Genomic DNA, 23,255 nt, shown 5'->3' on the forward strand with positions numbered 1-23,255 from the left:
CCTGGAAACTGGTGTGGTTGAAAAGAGCTGCGTTGGCCCTTCTGCCCTTTCTGCCCTTGTGCTCACCAGAAGAGCACAGTCTGAGAACCACTGGTGTAGTCCAACCTTCACATTTTATAGGACAGAAGATCTGCTCAGGGGGCTTGGTAATCTGGGAGACTTCAGTGACATTGTATAGGGTGACCACATTTCCTGAACCATCTTCCAAAGGAATTCTTTCAGATTTGTGAATTTACTTACATGGAAGTTAACACAGTAATCACTATCATTAAAAATTTACAGTGTTCCAGGTGTTGAACTAAGTGCTTCACATGGGTTATTTTACTTAATGTGTTCATGATGGGGCTGTAATTCCTATGTTTCACTGTGGGGCAGCTTGAGCCACTGGTGGTACATGCATGATTGTCCCATTGGTTGGCTTTTTATTAATTTTATTAGTAAAACGACCAGTAAAACTGATTAGATCCATTTATAGCATGAGTGGTACAAGCCACTGGTGGTTCAAGCCAGTGAGAATATGTTAATCTTATAGAATAAACTCAGAAGGTAGATACTTTTTTTTTTCTTTTTTAGTACTGGGAATCAAACTCAGGGCCTTAAGCTTGTCAGGCAGGTGCTGCATCACTGAGCTACATCCTGGGCCCAGGTAGATGCTTTTACTACCTCATTTTAGATATAAGGACGTAAGAGGAACAAAGAGGCAACTAACTCCTGAGGCTACATATCCATCAAATGACAGGTTTGAGATTCGAACACAAGGATTCTTACTCTATACTAAATTAAACTTGTTTCCATTAACATTTAACAAGTTTTTAAAGGGATAAAATTAAATCAAGTTGAACTCATAAAGTTGCTATTAAAAATTTTCAGTTGACATAGATTAATGTACAAATAAGTTACATTTCTACAATTCTAAAACAATGTTTGTATTTTGGTTTTGGATTACTTTTCATAGGAGCTTATATCAGGTCCATGGTTTAGAGACCAGTGGGCTCCTTTTAAAGCTTGTTGCTATTTTCACATCCTATGAATGGCCCTGAACATTTTTCATTTGGAGCCAAGGATGTTGGGCATTGTCCAGTGTATTGTTCCCTAAACAGGTAGAGAAGGAGGTTGACCCTCAATTCCATGTTTGGAAGAGATGCTCCTTCCCTGTCCTGAAGAGCTCAGCAGCCTGGGCTTTGCTGGGAACAAGGCAGAGGACAAGGAATAGGCTTTGGTGCTGTCGCAGTTTGTCCCTGCTGGGTAGTGCTGTGCTTAGCTTGTCTTATATACAAAGAACTGGCCACTTTTTGAAGTGACTCAGACATAAGTCTAGTGGTAAATAATTGGGTACCTGCTAGTGACACTTTCCAGGAGCCAGTGGTATGATTTGTTGTGGTTGATCATTGTCTCTAAATCTTTCGCTCTAACTGTAATGAACATGGGGCAGGACCATGCTTTAGCACCTATCATGTATTTGAAAGAGTCTAAAGAGGTGCAGCAAATACTTAATGGCTGGAGAGTAGGTCTGAGGATTCCCCTTGCTTTCTTTCCTTTTAAAATCATACAAGGCGTCAATATTTAGTTCCTTTTAAATTATAAAAAAATTTCAACTTACTCCCTCTCATTTTACAGCTGTTGTCATGAAAAATTATAAAGGAAGGAGTGCCAGGGATTTAGCTCAGTGGCGCCATGCCTGCCTCGCAAGTGCAAGGTCCTGAGTTCAATCCCCAGTACCGGAAACAAACAATTATAAAGGAAGAAATATAAAAACTGTAACATCTTGGTGTTTGGCATGAAAACACCTGATGGAAGACACTTGATATTTTGGTAAAAGGTTTCCATAGATTAGCCATATATTGGCCCAAACTCCCTCCCTTCCTTTCTTCCTCTCCTTCCTTTCCTCTGTACGAGGGATTGAACACAGGGACTTGTTAGGCAGACACTCAAATGCTGAGCTATATCCCCAGCCTTTTTTATATTATTCTGAGACATAGTCTCACTAAGTTGCCCTTGTTCTTGTTGTCCTTGAATTTGTAATCCTTCAGCATCAGCCTCCTGAGTAGCTGGGGTTACAAGATGTGCACCTCCACACCTAACAATGAACTTTTTAAGTTTAAGCAGGAAAGAGTTGGCAGGAAGGGGCTCCAGGAGCAGGAATCTTCCCTAGGATGTGAAAGGTCCTTGCAAACTGTAGATAATTCTTAATGCCTGATTTTTCCTATATGCCAGGACTTGGTACATTCTGTGAAAATTAGAGAAATCCAGGTTTTGCTTTCTCAGGTTATGTGATCTAGCAGAATGTAACGCTTTTTAAATATTGATTTCATGTACTTTGAGGACTGCAAGAGTCTGCATCTCCCCTTGTTTTCATGTAGCTCTGCTGGGTTTCCTAAATGAGGTATGTATGGAGGTGAATTTAGTATAAGGCTGGGAAATACTTTATTTGGGAGCCTAATTTTAGGCCTGCCATAGTGGCCTTTTCTGTTTATATTCTTTTTTTGTATTTTATTTTATTATGTATTCTTTAAGTGAGTATGTTCTATACTTACTCATAGGTGATTGATAATAGAGATGCTTAGAAAACTCACACAGAATCACAGATTTTTAAAGCTAAGAGGCACGTTAGCCATCATCCAGCCTAACTTGCTCAGTTTCAGAGGAAGATACTAACCTTCCATGCCTTTCTGTTTGTTAGAAAATCATGCTAGAGAATGAAGGATAGGGCAGTACTGTGTATTTCAACTGATATGACCACCAGCAGCCATTTCTTCTTTCTTTATAACTTGATTTTGAACTTTGATGGTAACTAGTCTTCTATCAGCTTGATAATTAAAATCACAAATTATATTATCTGATGTCAATTTTACAATTTAATGCATATTCTCACATTTTCTTAGATTGTCTCTGTTCATATTTGGTAAAAGCTCATAGCTGACCATGAAGAGTAGCCTCATTCTTTCATTAAACATTTAGTGAGGCTGCATTTTGTACATGCCAGACACAGAGCAAGGTACCAAGTGTGCAAAGATGGCTGATATGATCCTAGCTGTCAAGGGCTGTCCTCTAGTAAGGAAAATAGACATGGTTACTAGACAGGTACTAAAGTAATCATGTGCTAAAAGCCTGAAGTAAGTCAGTGATGGCAGGCGAACAGTATCTTTGAAACATTGAAGAGGGCAATAATCCATTGTCTTGGGTTCCCCAAGACCACCCTCAGAGTCACCGATTCACTAGAAAGACTCACAGATCTCAGAAACACTTTACACTTAAAATCACACTTTATTATAACTATGAAAAGGTGCAGCTTAAAAATCAGTGACGGCAATAGGCACATAGGATGGAATCGGGAATGATAAGCACAGGTGCTTCGTACATCTCCTGGAAGAGTCATATGACAGTACTTAATTCTTCCACAGTGGTATGTGTCAGTAAACAGGAGTGTTGCCAGCCAAGAAGCTCACTTGAGCATTGGTGTCCTGGGTTTTTATTGGGAGTTGGTCAGAGACATAAAGCCTGGAATGTCCACATGTCTTGCCCTACTTGCCCAGTCTTCAACCCTCCCAAGGTCAAACAGATAACAGCCTGTGCCAAAGCCCCCACCATAAGTCACATTGTTAGTATAAACTCTCTGGCATGGCCCAAGACCCTGAGATACCTTGATTTTTATCAGATGGAATATCCCATGGGATATCTTCTAGGAACCAGTCCTGGGCCAGGCCTTTCTTGGGCACATGCAAAGTATGACATCCAAGTCCACCAACTGTACCCTGTCCTGTACACCAAGCAAGAGGTGGCACAGTTAGGGAAGTGAGAACAGACATTGTTAGGGAAGGCTTCCTGAGGGAGGTGTTGCCAGAGCAGCCTATTAGATGGATTTTATCTTGTGCTCCTTTGTGCTTATTGAACTTTATCTTGTATTTCAGTGTTCTCAACTGTTAGATGAAAATCTAAAGGATGAATACTTTGAGGAAATCATGGAAGAATATGAAGATATTAGACAGGACCATTACGAGTCTCTCAAGGTAAGTGACAGAAATAGATTTTTGCTCATTTGAGAAGTGAAGTGATCCTACAATTTTTAATGTGACCTATTTACTGTTTTGAGGCAGATAAAGGTCTGTGGTCCTTTCAGAGAAATCTTATTTTCTAGTTCAAATCAGATTTCTTCAGTGTTTTAAGTTCCCAGTAACTTTTGGCTAGATTGAAATGTTACTGGGTCCCCAATAGATGTTAAGTGCTAGATACCAGAGTTATGAGGATAAATAAAACATGAGCTCATACTTAGTAGGAAAATAGTAAAGTGTCCAAAGGTGATGCTCACAGATTCTTGTTCTTGAGGATGTAGTAGAGGAAGATAGATGACAGCCCTGGCTGTGCAACAGGCACATATCAGGGCCTGTCTATAGGTTTTAGAACTCCATGGTCATTCTGTGGAAGTCATGGGGATATTTCCTCTTGGTTATCTCCTCCCGGGCTCTTGTAAGGGGACCTGGCAAGCTGCTAGGGCTGTGGAATCAGAGAATATCCACAAAGAAAGACACCATTTGTTTGTTAGATGCTGGAGAGCCCCAGATGCTGTGTGTGGCTTTTCTCTACCTCCTTAGGTTTGCCTGCAGCTGGCACATCCTTATTTCTACTTTTGGGTCCTTGGGGTGGTACGTGGCAGGCCAGCAGCTCCAGACCTCAGATGCTCTGAAAGCACCACCATGCTCACTCACTGTTAGGCCTGCAGAGTTGACCTTTCAGTGACATCCGTAGCTAATGGGAGCTTATCAGCCTTCATTATCTCTGGTTCTGATGCCAGTGGGAAGCATATGGGATGGAAAGGAACTGCTTTTTAGGATAAGGATTTTTATTAAAAAGATTTCTTTTCTTGGGGCCGGGGATTTAGCTCAGTGGTTTTGCCACCTGCTGCGCAAGCTCAAGGACCCCAGTTTGATCCCCAGAATGAAAGAAAAAAAGATTTCTTTTCTTACTAAGGTTCTATACTGGCTCTCTTGGTCATGCTTTTATAGTAGAGGTGGAAATGCTAATAGTCTCTGACTAAATAGCTTTTTTTCTTTAACAGGAGAGGAAATATGTATCCTTAAGTCAAGCCAGAAAAAATGGTTTCCACATTGATTGGCTGTCTGAACCTCCCCCAGGTCTGTGTGCCTCTTGTCTGAAAACAGACTAGGTGTGATCACTGCCAGTGTGCTGAGGCTACAAAATGAAACTGGCAGCCAGGAACTTTGAGTTGTGTATAATAATAAAGTGACCCTGATAAATGACAAGCAAGTAAATAGGAATCATTTAAGGAAAACCTGTGCCAGAGGCTGTCCTGGGATGGGCCCGCTATAGCCCACTGAATCCTTGAGACAGCTCTGTAATGAGTGTGGGTATTATCGCCATTCTAATGAAAAGAAACTGACTCCCAGGTAATAACTTGAAAGGCTGCTGGATTCTACCTGGGATTTGCCTTACAACCTGGGCTCCTTCTGCACAGACCAAGGTGCTTGCGTGGACCTCCTTCAGCTTGCGCTGGGTCTCAGTGGAACATATGGCATAGAAAATACCTTTCCAAGCCTGCTGTGGTGGTGCACGCCTGTAATCCCAGCATTTGGGAGACTGAGGCAGGAGGATAGCCATGCGTTGGAGACCATCCTGGACTGCATAGTTAGTTCAAGATCAGTCTGGATTACACAGCAAGACCCTGTCTAAAAAACTATAAACAAACAAAACTCCTTTGCATTCACTGATCTTGAAAACACTGCAGCAAAGCTAGACCTCCTATTTCTTATTCACCTTATTATCCCTTCAATCCTTGGATGCTTCACTTTTCATCTCCTTTGATTTTTTCCCTTTTTTATTTCTAGCCACCTTTCTTGCCTAGTATAGGTGTTCATGAGGGAATAAAATGTGTAAGATGTTTTGACAGGCTCAGAGAGGCATAAGATACAAATGCAAAACTGAGATAGGGTGAACAGGGGTTATATTAATTGAATCCATATTTCCAAGGTAATGTCTCAAATCAGCTTTCACTGCTCATGACATTTGTGTTCTACACATGCTCGGCAGAGTTGAGAGGATCAAATTGGGAATGTAGGTGTGCATGGTTCTAATTGCACTCCTGCTGCATGCATTTAGTGTGGCTTAGTGGAAAGAGTGCTAGATTAAGGGGCCAGGCAGGCCATCCCCGCTTGGCTTCTGGCTCTGGTTCATGAGGCAACCTGGAATGTCTTACATCCACCTTGAAATTTCTAATGGGTGAAAAGGGGGTTATTTAATGGAAATGTTGGAAAGGTAAAATAAGAGAGTATGTGAAAATCTTTGAAGAAACATAAATCACTATGTAGTCTATGCTGTGATTACTTGCCTTTCATCTGTTTTGTTTTTGTTTGCTTTTGCTTTGCTTTGCGATGCAGTCTAGGTTGCCCAGGCTGATTTTGAACTCACGATCCTCCTGTCTGAGCCTCCTGAGTTGCTAGGGTTACAGGCTTACTCCACCATGTTTAGTTTGCTCCTCATTTTTCACTGTGCAGTTGGGCTAATAGCACTAGAGCAAGTCTGTTTTTGACCAAGTTGAGCAACCAAAACTATATTACTAGAAAGAGTCCTGTAAAGGTGCACAGTCCCTGGTGGGGACACTTTCCCCATTTTAACACCAACAAGAGGCTGCTATACAGTTCTGACCTGCTGCCGCCTAGCGGGTGTGTGGCAGCCCTCAGAAATGTTTTGAGTACAGCCTAGTCTTGAGGAGCTACAGGAAGTACATAAAAGAAGAAAGGAGGGTGTTCTTTTAAGGCTTTGGGTGGTAGAGCCCAAAGCAGCTCGTGGAACTCTGGTTGCTGAGCTGGGCCAAGAGTATCCCTGTCCTCCATTGCCTCATCTCCCTCAGACCTTTTTACTCAGGAGCCTGAGTTGGTAGTTTCTTCTCCGTTTCTCTCCTGAGGAAACTATATAGGCTCTGTTATCAAACAAACTGACTAAATAGTGTCTACAAAGAAGAAACTGTCCTGCATGGTGGGAATATGACAAGGAACAGATGGGCAAGAGTCCCTGTGCACACTGTGAGAAGGCAGAGGACCTGGGCTCAGGTTGGAGCGGCTCCTGTGGTTCTTCTCCTCTGCACTCACCTTATACTTTTCCTGTCACAGGAGGACAAAAGTGTCCTGAGAGCTCTGTGTTCTCCCAGAGCACCTATATTTGGTAGAGCAGGAAGTCCTGATTCCCTAGTCACAGAGAGGGAAGAGGGTTGTCCTCTGGGACTTTGCTCTGATGTCCCCTGGGTTAGGGTAGTGCTGTGTTACTGCTCTCATTATTCCAGAAAGCATGGCAGCAGCAGTGTATGTGAGGTCTTCAGCATTATTTAAATTATGATATGTTCAGATTCATGAGATATAAAGAACCTAGTGAACATCTGGCTGAGAAATAACCTACCACCTGTTTTTAAAAAAAACCACAGCAATACACACGTGGTGGCAGTCCCCGGTGTGTCTCTTCCTCCCTTACTGAAATAACCACAGTGCTGAATTTGGGGCTCCATTTCCATGCCTGTCTTTAAACTTTGGACATATGTGTTCGTGGGTGACACAGATTATGGTTTCATGTCTGTAAACTTTACAGAATAAGATCCCTGACTGTCTTCTTACAAGGCCCTTCATTTTATATTGCCTTTATTTGTACAAGTGAAGGTCAACCCAAGTTTTTCTTTTTTTGGCCAGAGGTAGGGAAGGAAGGGTTGAGAGAAGAGTTTCCAAGGTGGTGTAGTCAGACAGCTATATGGAAATAATAGTCTTATTTAAGATTCAGTGCAGAATTACTCCTTCTCCACAGTAATTTAAGGTTCCTCTCTTTGTAAGATAACTCCTACGGGTGACAGGAGGGAGGATGAGTGCGGGAGGCAGCATTGCGGTGAGGAGCTGCCAAGGAGGCCGTGCCCTCGTGAGAAGGGCTCACCCCTGGCCTGGCTTTCGCTTTGACAGTCCTTCTTCTTTCCTGTAGTGAAGCCCACATTTATTGGGACCCGGGTCTTTGAAGACTATGACCTGCAGAAGCTGGTGCACTACATTGACTGGAAGCCTTTCTTTGATGTCTGGCAGCTCCGGGGAAAGTACCCGAATCGAGGCTTTCCCAAGATATTTAACGACAAAACAGTAGGTTAGTTCAGTAGGTCCCTCTTTCCTGTGTTATATTCTAGCTGTGTTGTAACTGAAGGCAGCACTGAGTGATGAGCAGGTTATTTGGATTGTGCAGGATATAGCTGCTTCCATTTTGTTTATCTGCTCAACTTCAGATGGCTTTTAAACTGTGTAATTGCTTCTTATTATGTTGACTAAATTTGGGGTTTGTTTATTCATTCTTTCAATGAATATTTATTGAAATCAGTTACATACTGGGCACTAGGGATAAACAAAAGAAGATAGTATAATTCTTGCTGTCTAGTTCTTGGCCAGCTGGCACAGCCCACAGTACTGGGTGCATGCCGGGCTTCTGCGGACACAAGAGGGACTAGAGCTTGAATGGAGATAGGGTGTTAGGGCAGGCTTCCTGGAAGAAGTGTTGTTTGAAGTGCTTACAGATTAAATGGTAGTGACTGAGGGGCCAGGGCCATGAGGTGGTGTTAAAGAAAAGGACATTCCAGGCAGAGGAGACAGAGCACAAGATGTCACAGACACTGTGTCTTGGGAACTGCAAAGAGTCCATTGTACCCAGAGTGTTCTGGAGAAAGAGTGGGGTGATAAACTGGAGAAGTAGGTGAGTCAATAAATTGTTACCCCCAGTTCTCACATCTAACCTTATCCCCAAACCCATCCCAGAGACATGAGATCACACTGCAGGGCCATTCACAGGACCAGGAAATGAATGGTCAGAGCAGAGTGAGGTGGAAGGTGGACTCTTAGAGATCTGAAATTAGAGCTGAGAAGAGCCTGAGAGACCGGCCTGAGTTTCCCAGAGAGTTCTTGTCCGTTTCTGTTAGGGTGCTGAGACTTGGCAGCACTTAGGTAGCCAAGAGCGTGGTGGTGGGCAAGGGACTTAGTGTGCTGCCCCTGCGTCATCACTGGCAAGAAGTCAAGGGGCTGGGTCTGGCTTTCACCATGGGCAGGGCAGCTCAGTGGTACAGATGGGAAACCAAGGAAGGCTGTCCTGGAGCCTGGGTGCCACTGTGCAGATGGTGAGGCTGCCCAGGGGTGGCGCTGAAGCCACTTGGGAGGATTTGTGTCCATGCTTCACTCCTCCGTCTCGTCCCCAGAGGTCACTGTGAAGTCAGTGGAATCGTATGTGTCATTAAGCCAGCAATCTGGCCTTTTTTCGTTTCCCTCTGCTTGACACAATGCTGTGGGGAGCCACAGCTTTGGCTCTCTTCCTTCATTGAATGAAAACTGTAAGTGGCTTGAGCTGGAGGAAGCTGACTGTGGGAGCTACACTTTGTCAAAATCACCAACCCCTGCCTGTTATGCCTTAAGCTGCGTCCACAGCAAAAGCAAGAGTCTCTGAGGGGAATGGAGAGGTGTGAGGGAAAGATGACTGAGGAGAGGCTGTGGTTTTAAAAAGAAGCATTCTTTGCTGCTTGTTCTTGGCATCTTTAAGTGAATTTATATTGTTTTCCTAATAGGTGAAGAGGCCAGAAAGTTGTATGATGATGCCCAGAATATGCTAAACATACTGGTTAGTCAAAAGAAACTCCAGGCCAGAGGTGTGGTCGGATTCTGGCCTGCACAAAGTGTCCAAGATGACATTCGCCTGTATGCAGAGGATGTGGTGCCCCAGGCCACGGAGCCCATAGCCACTTTCTATGGGTTGAGGCAGCAGGTATGGAAGGCGGATGAGTGGACAGAAAGTGCACTGCTTGTGCTTTTGAGTTTAGGCACTAAACTAAACAAAATGTCAATGAGACTTAATCCCGAGTTTGATATAAATGATAATGGCCAGTTGGAGGCTGAGCCCAGGCATTCGTGAGGATGATAGAAGGCCCCAGCATGGTGTCCGGCAGGGCCTTTTGGGGGCACCAGTAGGAGTGAGATGTTTACTGTGTATCCATGGATGGACAAGAGCATTGCCCTGGTGCCAGATACTAGCGTTCTCAGTTTCTCAGTCTTCTTCTCTTCCAAAGCAAGAGAATGTTAACTTATTTAACAACATCGATTTGCATCTTTCTGTGTTATTAAGTAGGCTGTCAAGAGCTTCTGTCAAGGGCAGGAGAGATGAAACAAATACTTAATGTGATCAGGTGCAGGTGGTCAGTGACTGCTTGGCAGACCATTCTATCTAACTTCCACACAGCCCTGGTGTCAGGCAGTTTATGTCTTCTTTTTTTGATACCAGGGATAGAATATGTCTTCGTTTTACAGAGGAGAAATGGAGGCTGATGGAGGTGGTGCTGAAATCTGCCATAGGAGGCGAGCCCTACTGTGCATATGCCCTGCTATTCTCCTGCACTGGCTTCCTTCAGTGCAGTGAGAAGGGGCTCCTCTCAGCATGGCTCCCTCTCATGTCCCCACCTTAAAAAATTCAAGTGTTGTATGCATGTTCCATTAATTGTGGTTTTATTTGTTTGTTTGTTTTTCTGGTACCGGGGATTGAACTCAGGACTTTGCACTTACTAGGCAGGTGTGGCACCACTGAGCTACATCCCCAGCCTCTCTATTAACTGTTGTAAGTAGTGGTTGGTCCTAATCAAAAACTGAGACCAGAATTCATCAGCATCATTAATTTAGTAACTTGCAGTAAATTACTTTCAGTTATACTACCATTCTTAGTCATTTAACAGTGATGATATTGTCCTTAATCACAATTGCAAAATAATTCATAAGGACAAGTATTTTGACAATAACATTTGAAGGGATTGTCAAATTTGGGGCCTTAAACAGTACCATGAAGAGTTAACCAAGAAGAGCTATTTTCCTATGCACTCTGGTTCAGTGACTCCTTACTATATGCACTCAGGCTCAGACACTACAGGAAACAAAGCAGGAGGTTCTGATGTTAAGTTCCAGCCCCTCCTTACTAGAGAACCAGGAACTTTGCTTTCACAATTGAAACTAAGATCAGAAACCTCTGCTGGCCCTAGTCTTTAATCCTCCTGTCCTGTGTCCTCTTTGACTCCCTTTTTATTTCTAGAGTAAAACTGAAAAGCCCTCATGTCTGGGCAGTCTGTGACATCCTAGATTAGGACATTTAATACAGTGGATTCTCAGCATTCATTCTTTCTTTTTTTTTCCCCATTAAGTTTATTGGTACATTTTAGGTATAAAATACAGTTGCATTCATCATTGGGATCTTGTACCATTACATGAGTCTCTTGGTTCTTATTTTTTTTCCCCTTCCTTTGCCCTCCCTTCACCCCCCACTTCCCTATTTGCGAAGACCTTGTTTCCATTTTTTTCCTCTTCTCATATTTTTTCCTTTCCTTTTTTTCCCTTCTCCTACCCCTCCCAATTCCCCTGCTCTTTTAGACCTTTTCTTCCTGTTACACAATATCAGTTATACATTTTTTAAATTACAATATTAAGATCTAAGAGACATTATCACAGATTTTACATAATTTAAAAGGATATAGAAAGCATATTACAAAAATCTTTTTTGAAATAAATTTGACAACTTCTAAGAAGTAAGTTGGAAGACAAATTAATTAAACTAACTCTGGAGGAAATATAAAATTTGAATAGCACCTATTAAAGAAAGTATATTCCTAGCTTGAAAACCTATCTATATGACAACAACAGGCTCATATACATTTTAACTGATAAATTATATCAAACATTTAAAGCAGAAAAAAGAAGGACCACTTCTCCCCTCATTTTAGGAACTCAACATTGTGCTAATCCTAAAACTGGATAAAGATAATAGAAGAAAAAAGTATGAATATAGGAATTTGTTTAACAAAACAAACTGTTAGAAGTCAGATCTGGCAGGATGTAGAAAGTGGTTTTGTTATAGGGATGGCAGTGTTGGTTCAGTATTGGAAGATCCACCCCCAAAAGTCATCATTTTAACAGAGGACAGGAAAAAGCCATATGATCCTGTCACTAGTTGGAGAAAAAGTATTGGACTAAATTCTACAGCTGTTCATGGTAAAAGTTATCAGGAGACTAGAAGTAGAACAGAAACTTCTCAACAGATTAGAGAAATGTACTCCATACTTCCAGTGAGAACGCCTTATATAAATGGAGAAGATACAAGCATTCATTCTTTTAATAGCTCTGAGAAAGGGGAATTGAACCATATACTTGTATTACCTACTTGAATAGATACTTCTAAGGATGTGGTCTCTTCCGGTACACTCTGGAAAATTCTGGCTGCAGTGCCTTATTATTTTGGGAGCTTTCTGTTCCGAGTAGGCTCTGATCTCCATCCCTTCTAAAGTACTGTGGGGCCTGTGACCTGTATGTCCTATGCTGCAGGACCTCTGAATCCCCCTCTGACTTCTGTTAGCAAAGAACAGTTGATGGGCAGCATATAACTGGAAAACCGCTCCATGCACAGCTGTCCCTGAGCTTAGTGGCATTTCTGTGTGCCTTTATCAAATGCTCCTTACCTGCAGCCACTTAGAATTGCATGCCCAGTGTCAGCCTATATTTGCTGTTGTGGCTGACAAGCTCTGAAGCTTGAGTGGCCACTCACTGATTAATTGATCAGTCCAAAGCCGTACCATAGACTCAGGAGCATCAGTTATTAGTACTCGTGGAGCATGGATGTCAGCCTCCTAGTCCTGTTGGTCTGAGCCTGAGCTGGTTGATAAAGCTGGCTGTGCCTCAGATTTCTTGCCTAGAAAGTGGAGCTGATGGTTATCACTTATTTCACAAGGCTAAGAGAGTTAAATTAGTGATTTTTATAAAGAACATATAGAGTAACCATCAATAAATATTAATTGTAAGCTATTTACCTCCTCAGTGGTATTTGCTGTGTAAGAGAAGCACCCAGAAGGTGGAGGCTATTATAGGCTGTGGAGGGAACCCAGAAGCACATCCTGCTGATTGTTTGGTTTCAGGCTGTCCTGGTGTCCTCCACTGTTTCCTGCATTATGCTTGTGGTGGGCAGCACATAGCCCATGTGATGTTGACTCCAAGAGTTTGTTGAACCGTATCTATTGATGCAAGTGGGAGCTTAGTCACTTTATCGTTGCTGAGACACAATACCTGACACCTGCAACTTAAAAGAGGAGAGGTATACTTGGACTCACTCTTACAGTCTGTGATCTATTCCCACGGGGGACGGGATGGCAGAGGGGTGTAGCAGAGGAAGAGCCGCTCAAGGCATGGCAGACAGGAAGCAGAGAGAGTGAAGGGAGGAGCAGGTGGGGGAGGGGATATGCCTTTCCAGGCCACGCCCCCAGTGACCTGACTCCTTTGACACCAGCCTCCACCTCCCAACTTCACATTTAGCTCTAGACTCATCAGTGGACTAATCTACTGCTGATTATCATACTCCCATGATCTGATCACCTCCCAAAAGCCCACCTATGAGGGCATGAGCTTTGGGGGGAGATCTAGATATAAGCCATAGCATATATTCAGTGGACCCCATTTGAACATAGTACTAGTACTTAATGTTTGTCTGAATTGGAACCTGTTTTGACGAAAATTTTTTTTTTAAATATGGGATTGCTTAAGGTTCAGTTCCTAGCTAGCATAGTGTCTATAGGCATTCAGGATGTGTTTGGTCAATGTGTGAATGAGTGAAATAACTGGTTTCTTGGTTATATATGTTTGGTTGTACATTTTTTTAAAATCTCATTTTATTTGTGTCTTAGTCCATTTTCTTTTGCTAATAACAATACTTAAGACTAGGGGTTATCGTTAGATCCAAAATGGTACCCCAGGAAGGCTCACTGTGTTGAAAGCTTAGTTGTTGATGGGTTTTGGGGGAGTGATTAGATAATGAAGAGTCTAACTTCATCAGTGGATTAATCATAATTTGATGGCATTATTTGGAGGTGATAGAAATAGGGTGGGGCCTAATTGAAGGGAATGGACCATGGGGATATGAACATGGGGACTCTATCTGGTTCCCTTCCTCCTGTCTGGCTTGCTCCTTCACTCTACTTCCTGGATGTCATCTGATAGGCAGCTTTCCTCTACCACTCTATTCTGCCACATTTCTACCTTGTCACAGGCCTAAAAGCAATGGAACCATCTGACCATGGCCAAAATAAATGTTTTCTCCATTAAATTGATATTCTGAGGTATTTTGTCACAGCAATGAAGAGCTTAGTAACACATTGGGTAATTTGTAAAGAAAAATTTATTTTAGATCATGGTTCTGGAATGTACAAGATCAGGCAGCCATGTGCTGCTATTTAACAAGATGGAGAAGGAAGAAGAGGAGGACAGATGCACAGGAGAGAAAGAGGGGGTTCAACTCCAGTGACAGTTAACCTGTTCCTATAAGAAAGACATCAGTACGTTCCTGAGACCCTCACTGCTATGACCTAAACACCTAGGCTTTACCTCCAAATATTGCCACCCACATTAAGGAATTGAGCTTTCAACACATGAACCTGGGGGACAGGGTGCTGTGCTCAAACCATTCTGGTAGTTTGTTTGTTCAGCAAATATTTACTGAACACTCACTGGGTCAGGCACTGTTCTGAGTGCTGGGGATATAACAGTGAACTGAACAGACATTCCTGTGTCATAAGGCTCACGTTCACTGAAGGTACCAGATTGCTTTCCGCTGTGCGCTGTTGCCATGTTCTCTGCCTGTTGCTTGGGTTTTAGGCCGAGAAGGACTCTGCCAGCACAGACCCTTACCACTGCCTCTCAGATTTTATTGCTCCTCTGCATTCTGGTGTCCGTGACTACCTGGGCCTGTTTGCTGTCGCCTGCTTTGGGGTGGAAAAGTTGAGCAAAGCCTATGAAGACGACGGCGATGACTATAGCAGCATCATGGTCAAGGCACTGGGGGACCGACTGGCAGAGGTAAGGAGGAGGTGGTGCACCAGGGCCCTGAGGCCAAATCTAGCTGGTGGGGATCCCATGATGATGTCAGAAAACCGATCAGCCATTACAGTCAGGGTCTTTGCTTTCTGAGTCAGGTGCCACTGGTTTTAGCATTAATTACCCTTTTTTTGGTACCAGGCATCAAACTTGGGACCTTGTGCTTGTGAGGCAGGCACTGGAACCACTGAGCTAAATCCCTAGCCCAGTTACCCATATTTTTAAATCATACATCCCCCGATGGTTTTCATGTATCTCCTTTCAGGGAAAGAAAAAACTTCAGTGGTGCTTAGTTAGCTTATTTATCCTTAGAATCTCCACCTCTTGCCTTATCTCTGATGTTTTCCTTTTTTTTTTTTTTTTTTCTTAAATTCTTTTACTGGTACATTGTAGGTATACAACACAGTTACATTTCTCATTGGGAATTGTACCTTTACATAAAGCATCTTGGTTCTTATTTTTTCCCCATTCCTAGCCGTCCCTTCACCCCCTCCACCCTTCTCTGTTTACAAAGACTTTATTTCCATTTTTTCCATTTCTCAGCATTTTTTCCTTTCCCTTCTTTCCTTTCCCCTGCCCCTCCCACTACCCCTACCCCTTTGGACCTTTTCTTCGTATTTTGCATTATCTGATGTTTTCCTTTGCTTGTTGTGATGTGATGTTTTACTGAGGACTTCTAAAATTAAAAACAGATTCCTGTTTCAGAGCTTTTCATTCTAACATGGGCATCTTCTGTAGGTTCTTCATCTGTATCACACATGGGATGGGCCAGCCTAGGCTGTGGGCTGTCCTCTCTGCAGCAAGGCTGGAGGAATGCAGGTCTGGGCCCTGCTCCCTGCTGCTCTTCCTCTAGGGGAATTGTGGGCTGACCTTCATATCATTAAATATGATACGTCAGCATCCATTGAGCAGCAGCAGAGTAGCCAGTGAAAGTACAAACACCTGAGAATCTAGCCTGTCGCCTCCTGCCAGATTAGCCCTGGTGGGTCTGGTGAGGAGAGCTGCTCCACATGCCTTTGCTGCGGGGGTGGAAGCCTCAGGATGCTGAGCTCCCCACCTCTGCCAAGCGTGCCTCTCCTCTGGGTTCCAGGCCTTCGCGGAGGAGCTCCATGAGAGGGTTCGCAGAGAGCTCTGGGCCTACTGTGACAGTGAGCAGCTGGGCATCGCAGACCTGCGCAGGCTCCGGTATGAGGGCATCCGGCCAGCTCCTGGGTACCCTAGCCAGCCTGACCACACTGAGAAGCTCACCATGTGGCGACTAGCCAGCATCGAGCAGTGCACAGGTGTGTGAAGGGTGGAAGGCACCTGCTTTTCCTGAGTAGACATACTTTTATCAATGTAATGGCATCTATTATTAAAGATTTTTTTAAAATAGAGCTTATGGTGGAATTATCCCCTATCCTATCCTTTATCATGTGCAGATACATTTTTCTGATATTTTGCATTATACTACTATATTATATTTTTATATCACCATTTTAGATTTATGAGTTTAAATTACTTGACCCATCACAGATGGAAAACTAACTTACTCATACTCTCTTTGTCTGTCACTCTACTTTTCTGTTGCTGGTGTCTTTCACCCCTCCCTCCTCCGTCCCTTTGGTAACACTGCCTACCTCACCTGCACACAGAGAATGTCTGGATAACAGGCTTGTAGAGCTCCCACCCTTCCCTTCAGCTTCCTTCTCTCTTTTCTTCTACACTGTGATTAACAGTTACGCTTTTCTTTAATTTTAATTCTCTCATGTTTTATCTGTGGTCTGATGCTCATAGTTGAAAAGTTGATGTATGTCCTTTTGAGATAAAGGTCCAGGCACCTGGCCTCAGCACTCTTGGCCAAGGGCAGAATGATCATGGTTTATGGCTGTGTTGTCCAGTCTTGATGCAGGTTCTGGCCCATACTGCATAGACCATGGCTGAGATGGTCCAGATTTAGTTCACAGTTTTCAGTGGAATTAACCATGAACTTGTCATCAGAGCTAAGTCAAGGATCTAGATTTAAGTGAGGACCTATGTGTTGTATTAGAGCTGGGTCAGCAGAAGAACAGTTGACACAGGAGATCTGATGTGGGTCCCATTTCCCAAAGCTTAGGGCCTTTGGCAAAGCATAGATCTTCTGGGCTCTTGTTTTCTGGCCCATACAATGAATGGCTCAGAGTGGTTGGCCTTGAGGGTCTCAGGAGAAAGCATCACTTTAATCTCAGTTGCTGAGGTGGTTTTTTTCACTGGCACCATCCATCTACCCCCTAGTTTTATTGGCCCACAGAGCCTGTTGAGGGTCCTTCAGATGGTCCCCTCACCTCCAGGCTTAGCTGTCCTGGCTGAGAAGACCCAGGCTGCTGCAGCCAATCTTGGAAGACTGAGGAGTAGTATAGAGAGTCTTTTTCAGTCTTGTCCTCACTGGAATACAGGAGATCTCATGTCTCGAGTTTGTTTTTCCATCTGGCAGGAGTTTTCTGAACTCATCTGATCCCAGCTTTTTTGCTGTGTCATGTGTCTGCCTCAATGGCAAGAGTTTAGTTCACTTTCACTCACTGACCTCCACCATTGTCCCTTCAACACTTCCTCCCCCTGCACCCCACCCCATGCTGGATGCCAAGTAATGAGTGTCTGTCTTGTTTTCTCTAGGCATTAGGTTAACAGAGTCCTTGGCCATGGCACCTGCCTCAGCAGTATCAGGGCTCTACTTCTCCAACTTGAATTCCAGATATTTTGCTGTGGGGAAAATTTCTAAGGATCAGGTAAGTTTGTGGTTTCTCTAGATGCCTATCTTGTTTTATGTAGAACTGTAGAACTTGTTTTATTTTAAATGAGATTGAGAATAAAATGAAGAGGTGGTGGATAAAGCAGTTTATCCCAGAAAATGTCTTAATTTAATCTCGGTCTGTTACCCCAAGTTTAGTCCTTCCCAACACCCATGTGCTACACAGCTAGCTTTTAAGCAGATAAATATCCGTCTCTATGTTATTAAGATAAGAAATGGAAGGTATACAGTGTTTCTTAGCAAAACCTGTGGAAACTTGAGTTTCAAGTGTCTTCTTAGCATTGTGGTTTAATAAGGTGTTTTGTTTTTTGCAGATTGAGGATTATGCTTTAAGGAAGAACATGTCTGTGGCTGAGGTGGAGAAGTGGCTTGGACCTATTTTGGGATATGATACAAACTAACTTCTTCCTTTTTAAAAAAGAATTTCTCTTATATTTGCTGACCTCAAGGAGATAGAAGCCAGAATGCCTTAAAAAGAACAGAAGGCTCATGTGCTTTTGGTTGACATGGCCCTAGTTTTGGAAGACTGTCTTGTAGGTTACCATGGAGGAGCAGGCCTTCGGTGATCTTGGAAAACAAGTACTGTTTTTCAGGGATCTTGAAGGAGGGGCAGCGAGACTCCAGTGGCATCCCTGGTCCCTGGGGGACTGGGACAAAATGGCAACAGGTCTTTTGCATTTCAAAGCAAGTCACCTTGCTTTTTTCCATTTCTGCCTTGGACCCAAGATGGCATGTAATCCCCCCCCCCCCTTCTAGAAAAAAAGCCTGAAACGTAGTTAGAGAAACTTTTACAGAGAAATGTGCTCCTGTGGCAAAATGCCACTGTGAGAAATGGGGCATTTTAAGTCTAAAAGTTTCTAACAGACTCTGACAGGGAAGAAAGTGTATCACTGTGCTCTCTCTGGAAGACCTCATTTTTTTAAGACTTGATTAAATGGTTGCAGAATTCCTTTTTGGCAAAAGGCATACTCTCACTGGTTGCCTGTCAGAAATACTCACAGTTTGCCCTGCTGTGATCAGTACAGTCATACTATCTGAGCTTTTTTGTCATAACCCCTTCCCCCATGGGGAAAAAGGGAAGTGAGGAGAGAGTGGCTGTTAAGGGTGTTCAGTTGTTTTCAGAGTCTGCAGGCTCTCAGCTGGGCTGTGATGACCTGTGCAGAGTTGGGCCAGTAGAGGGCGTAAGGCTACTCAAGTCTTTTCTTTCTGTACTGCCCCAACTGCAGAGTCCTATGGATCAGAAGTAGCATAATTCCTCCTTCTTCTTCTCTTTCCCCTCCCACCACCCCTACACCTTTGGACCTTTTCCTGTTTCAAATTATCAATTACTGATTGTAATCAGAAGGGAAAGGAAAAATTATGAGAAAAGAAAAAAAAATGGAAACAATCTATGTAAATAGGGAAGGGTGGAGGGGGTGAAGGGCGCACAGGTAATGGGGGAAACATAAGAACCAAGATACATCATGTTCAGGTACAAGCACCCAATGATAAATGTAAACTTATTGTATACCTAAAATGTACCAATAAAAGAATAACAAAAAAAAGCACAATTGACTGGTTCTGGATTATTTTGGGGAAAATAGTTAAGAGCCTTGGCTTTGAAGTCAGACATACAAGGACTCAAACTTCAGCTTTGCTGCTTAACTGCTTTGTAACATAAAGAATTGTCCCTATTTTATTGCTTTCTGTGCTGTCTACTAAGGAGACTGGTTTGTGTGATGGTGGTTGAGATCAGGTTTCACAGAACCCCATTTCTCCTTTGAGCTACTTTGCAAGCTGCTGCCCTCCATTTATGCTGAATTCATTATAAAGAAGTCTTCCTTTGCCCTGTTCTTTCAGGTTTGCTCCTAACAAATACTTGGGTGCCTGTCATGTTCCAGCCATTTTCATTTGATGAAGTTAGATAGCGGGTGTCTGTGTGTGTGTGTGTGTGTTTTCCCATCTTTTCTGCCAATAACAACCTCTTTAATTTTCAGACCCAATGATCTTTCCATCCAATGAGTTTTCTTCTCTTTGTACATTATTGACTTCTTCCAAACTCTTCTTACACTAGTTCCCCCTTAACATCACTCTTCTGGTTAGCCTTCTCCACTTATGATCATTTCTCAACCATTTTCATAATTTTTTCTTCCACTGGCTATTTAAGCCTTCACATTCCGGAGGGCCTGTCTTTAGTTGCCTTCTTAGTCTGTCCAGTTTCAGTGGTGATCTCATTCAATTGGTACCTCAAGGTCACTCCCTCCAGACTCTTCTCTCCTGAAGAACATAGCTGTACATTCCACTCCTTCAGGAGGACATGCAAGCATCTTATACCCAGTGTGTCCCAGACCAGGCTATAGATGCTTTTATTTTTAATCCCAGTGTAGTCAATGATGAGTGGTTCTCCTACCTGAGCAGCAGACCTTGAGCTCACTGCATATTATCTTTTTCCTTGGACTGTTAGTTTTTTGAAAACTTGGCGCATAAAAGCTACACTTATCCTACTTGAGGTGGGATGTGGTGGACACATTCAGGGAAGGCACTGACTGAGTCCTGATTTAGAACTCAATGATGGGAGCAGCAAGGCAAGGACAGATGGACACCTGGCTTTGTTCAGGAATAGGAATGTTGAAGGTTCTCAAGACACCAAAGTTTTCCAAATTGAGCTGCAGTTTCAGTGCCATTTCCAACAGAGGTTATGTCAAACATACGCAGATACTTAAGCAGCTTATGTTTAACATAAGCTGATACTTGCTGTATCTTGAATAGCAAAGGACTGAGAATGGTCAGATGCTTCTAAAAATGAAGTTTAGGGGAATTGGCTTATAACATATCAAATTCTGTTGTAGAGCTAGCATCATATGTGGTACAGAAATGGCTTTCTGAACAATGGAAGGAAACAGCCCAGAAACCAGCCCAAACATGTTGACCTTTGAGTCCAGACAGAGGTAGTATGGGGGATCATTTGGGACAGGAAGGACTACAGAAGCAATGCAAGAACGGTGTTTATTCATTTAGGAACAAGGGAAGCTGATGACTGCCTCACACCTTACCCAGCATTCATTCCAAGTATGTAAAGAGTTTTAATAGAAAAGGAAAAATAGTAAATGTTTGCATGAGAATAAACAGGAAAGAATCTCTTGAGAAAGCACTAATCATAAAAGATGATAAAATATGATTATTACATCAGGCCTACCAAAACTAAGGACCTGTGTTAAATAGTTGAAGTGAAAAGACAAGTCACAACTTAAGAAGACATCTTTATAATACAAATAAACTGACAAAGGATCAATAATCAGAATGCACAGAGGATTTTTATTTAAAAAAGAAAAGACTCGTCCTTTCACATGGACTTACAGGCAAATAGAAAACATTTAGTGATCAGAGAAGCATAGATTAAAACTACAGTGAGAGTCCATGTTACATTAGTAAGATTTGCAAAAATTGGACCTGACAGAACCAGTTGTTAAAGAAGGTAAGTGGGAACTCGCCATGTGTGTGTCACATGGTGCCACTGCTTAAGAAAACAGTTGCATCCTCATTGAGGCGATACTCTTAAGTGAAATAAACAGGATACACATGTGTAAATAACAAATAGTTTCTCTAGTGTGAGAAACAAAGTGTAAATAAGGACTAAAAGGTATAATAGATAATGTGAAATATGAAGAAAAGCAAAGGGGAAGTAGGGGGGTAGGGGAAAGGAAGGGAATGGAATTAATATGAAAAAATGGAAAGAACGTCTTTGTAAATAGGGAGGGATTGAGGGGTTGAAGGGAGGCCAGGGGAAGGGGAAAAAATAAGAACCAAGAGATTATGTAAAGGTGCATATCTCAAATGAATGTCATTATATTGTACACCTAAAATGTACCAATAAAAGGATATACCAAAAAAACCCCAGTTATATCCTGCCTCCCCCCTCTCAGTCACATAGTCAACAAAGCCCTATGCTTTGATGTGCTCAGGAGTGTGCAAGCATGTTCATAGTGACATATTTGTAATGGTTAACTGGAAAAAATGGAATGTCTGTCTATAGAAGAATGGATTCATAAATTAGGTACATTGACCCTAAAGGAGTAATATCCTGTAGTGAATGAGCTACCTCTATACCTCACAATAAAAATGAGTATCAGAAAAAAAGAATGAATCTTAGAAAATGGAAAAAAATGAGTTGTATGAGACCATGTATCGTATGGTACTATTTTTATTGCGCTTACAAACAAAACCAAAGGATATATTGTCTAAAGATGAATATGTGATAAAACTATGTTGTAAGGGGTTTGGAAAAAAAGTAGCAACAGTAAACCAAAACTTAGCTTAGTGATTTCCTGTGGAGGGAGAATAAAAGGTAGAGAGAAATACAGTGGTGTGTGAAAGTTCTGAGAAACATTCTAGTTCTTGGGTGGGAGGGCTGTGGGTGTTTACTACCTACCGTATTTTGCTTTGTAGCAGTTTTGTGTGTCTTCATATATATTAATACATGTTTTAAATATGTTATAAACAAAGACAAAGTGAAATGATAACCCAAATCTGGTATGGTGATTTTTTTATATCATGTTTGTATATGTCAAGCAAACACATTTTGAAGAAAAAGAGCATTTTAGCCAAAGTGGACAGCAGGTTATAGGCAAGAGTGTGGTATGTTTGTGCATCTGCTAGTAGCTCCCAGACAATGGGGTTTTGGTGGATGGTGGTACTACTTAGCGACTGGGGAAAGAAGAATTTTGAAAACATCTGATGTGACTGGACTGAACACAGGCAGGTTTGGGAGCTTATCTTTTTGTTTATAGCACCTAAAATAATGCTTGGTTCATGATAGGTGCTTAGTTGATTTTGGAAGATCCTCTGATTCCATTTACACTCTACATTCTTCAAATGTAATTTTTAAAATACCTTTGCCTCAACTCTTGCTTTTCAATACTGTTATAGTAATTCCTTCTTATCCTTGAGGGTTATGTTCCTGGACTCCCATTGATACCTGAAACCACTAATAGTACCAAGCCCTACATACACATAGACTGACTTTTCTTACACATCCACAAATTGAATGTCTTCCATCTTAACTGAACTTTCATGTCACATACTTTGGCTATTGCCTTTTGATGTTTGAGGTGCAATAGCAAAACTAGCCCAAATATCCTTTGCACTATTTACAAAAGATATGTTCTTACCATAGATTTTAGCAACCTAAGCATATAATTTTCTTTCTTTCAAGTTTTCAGAATTTCAACTGTTCACTTAGAGGAGGAGCTGTACAGCTTCTTGATGGTTTATCTGATTTTCCAGCATTACTGCTGTTGCTCTTTGTAGGCCATTATTAAGTAAATGAGGATGACTTGACAATAAGCACTGCAATATCATGCTAGTTTATCTGATAACCAACACAGTTACTAAATGGGTGAAGGATGGGGAGTGTGTACAGCATGGGTACTGGACAGAGGGGTCATTCCTGTGTCTCGTAGAACAAAGGGACAATGCAAGATTCCAGCATGCTCCCCAGAATGGTGTGCAACTTAAAACGTGAATTTCTTATTTCTGGAGTTTTTCCATTAATGATTTTGGATCTTAGTTGACCACAGGTAACTGAAACCATGAAAAGCAAAACTTTA

At 42.3% G+C, this 23,255-nt stretch overlaps 1 protein-coding gene across 4 annotated transcripts in view; it reads left to right on the forward strand.

Moving 5' to 3' along the window:
* Positions 1–19,204, forward strand: part of Mtr (5-methyltetrahydrofolate-homocysteine methyltransferase) — a 113,214-nt gene extending 94,010 nt beyond the window's left edge. For all 4 annotated transcript variants that reach the window (XM_004854601.4, XM_004854602.4, XM_013075807.3 and 1 more), the window contains 8 exons: positions 3,909–4,007; positions 5,054–5,129; positions 7,969–8,124; positions 9,581–9,777; positions 14,685–14,885; positions 15,994–16,186; positions 17,535–17,647; positions 17,985–19,204. In XM_004854601.4, coding sequence (XP_004854658.1) covers positions 3,909–4,007; positions 5,054–5,129; positions 7,969–8,124; positions 9,581–9,777; positions 14,685–14,885; positions 15,994–16,186; positions 17,535–17,647; positions 17,985–18,071 — 1,122 coding nt within the window. In that variant the 3' untranslated portion in view covers positions 18,072–19,204. The remainder of the gene's footprint in view (positions 1–3,908; positions 4,008–5,053; positions 5,130–7,968; positions 8,125–9,580; positions 9,778–14,684; positions 14,886–15,993; positions 16,187–17,534; positions 17,648–17,984) is intronic.
* Positions 19,205–23,255: the final 4,051 nt, after the last annotated feature.

Source organism: Heterocephalus glaber, unplaced genomic scaffold, assembly GCF_053883595.1.
Source record: "Heterocephalus glaber isolate CG9 unplaced genomic scaffold, H.glaber_assembly_v1.0 deba00001472, whole genome shotgun sequence".
NCBI lineage: Eukaryota > Metazoa > Chordata > Mammalia > Rodentia > Bathyergidae > Heterocephalus > Heterocephalus glaber.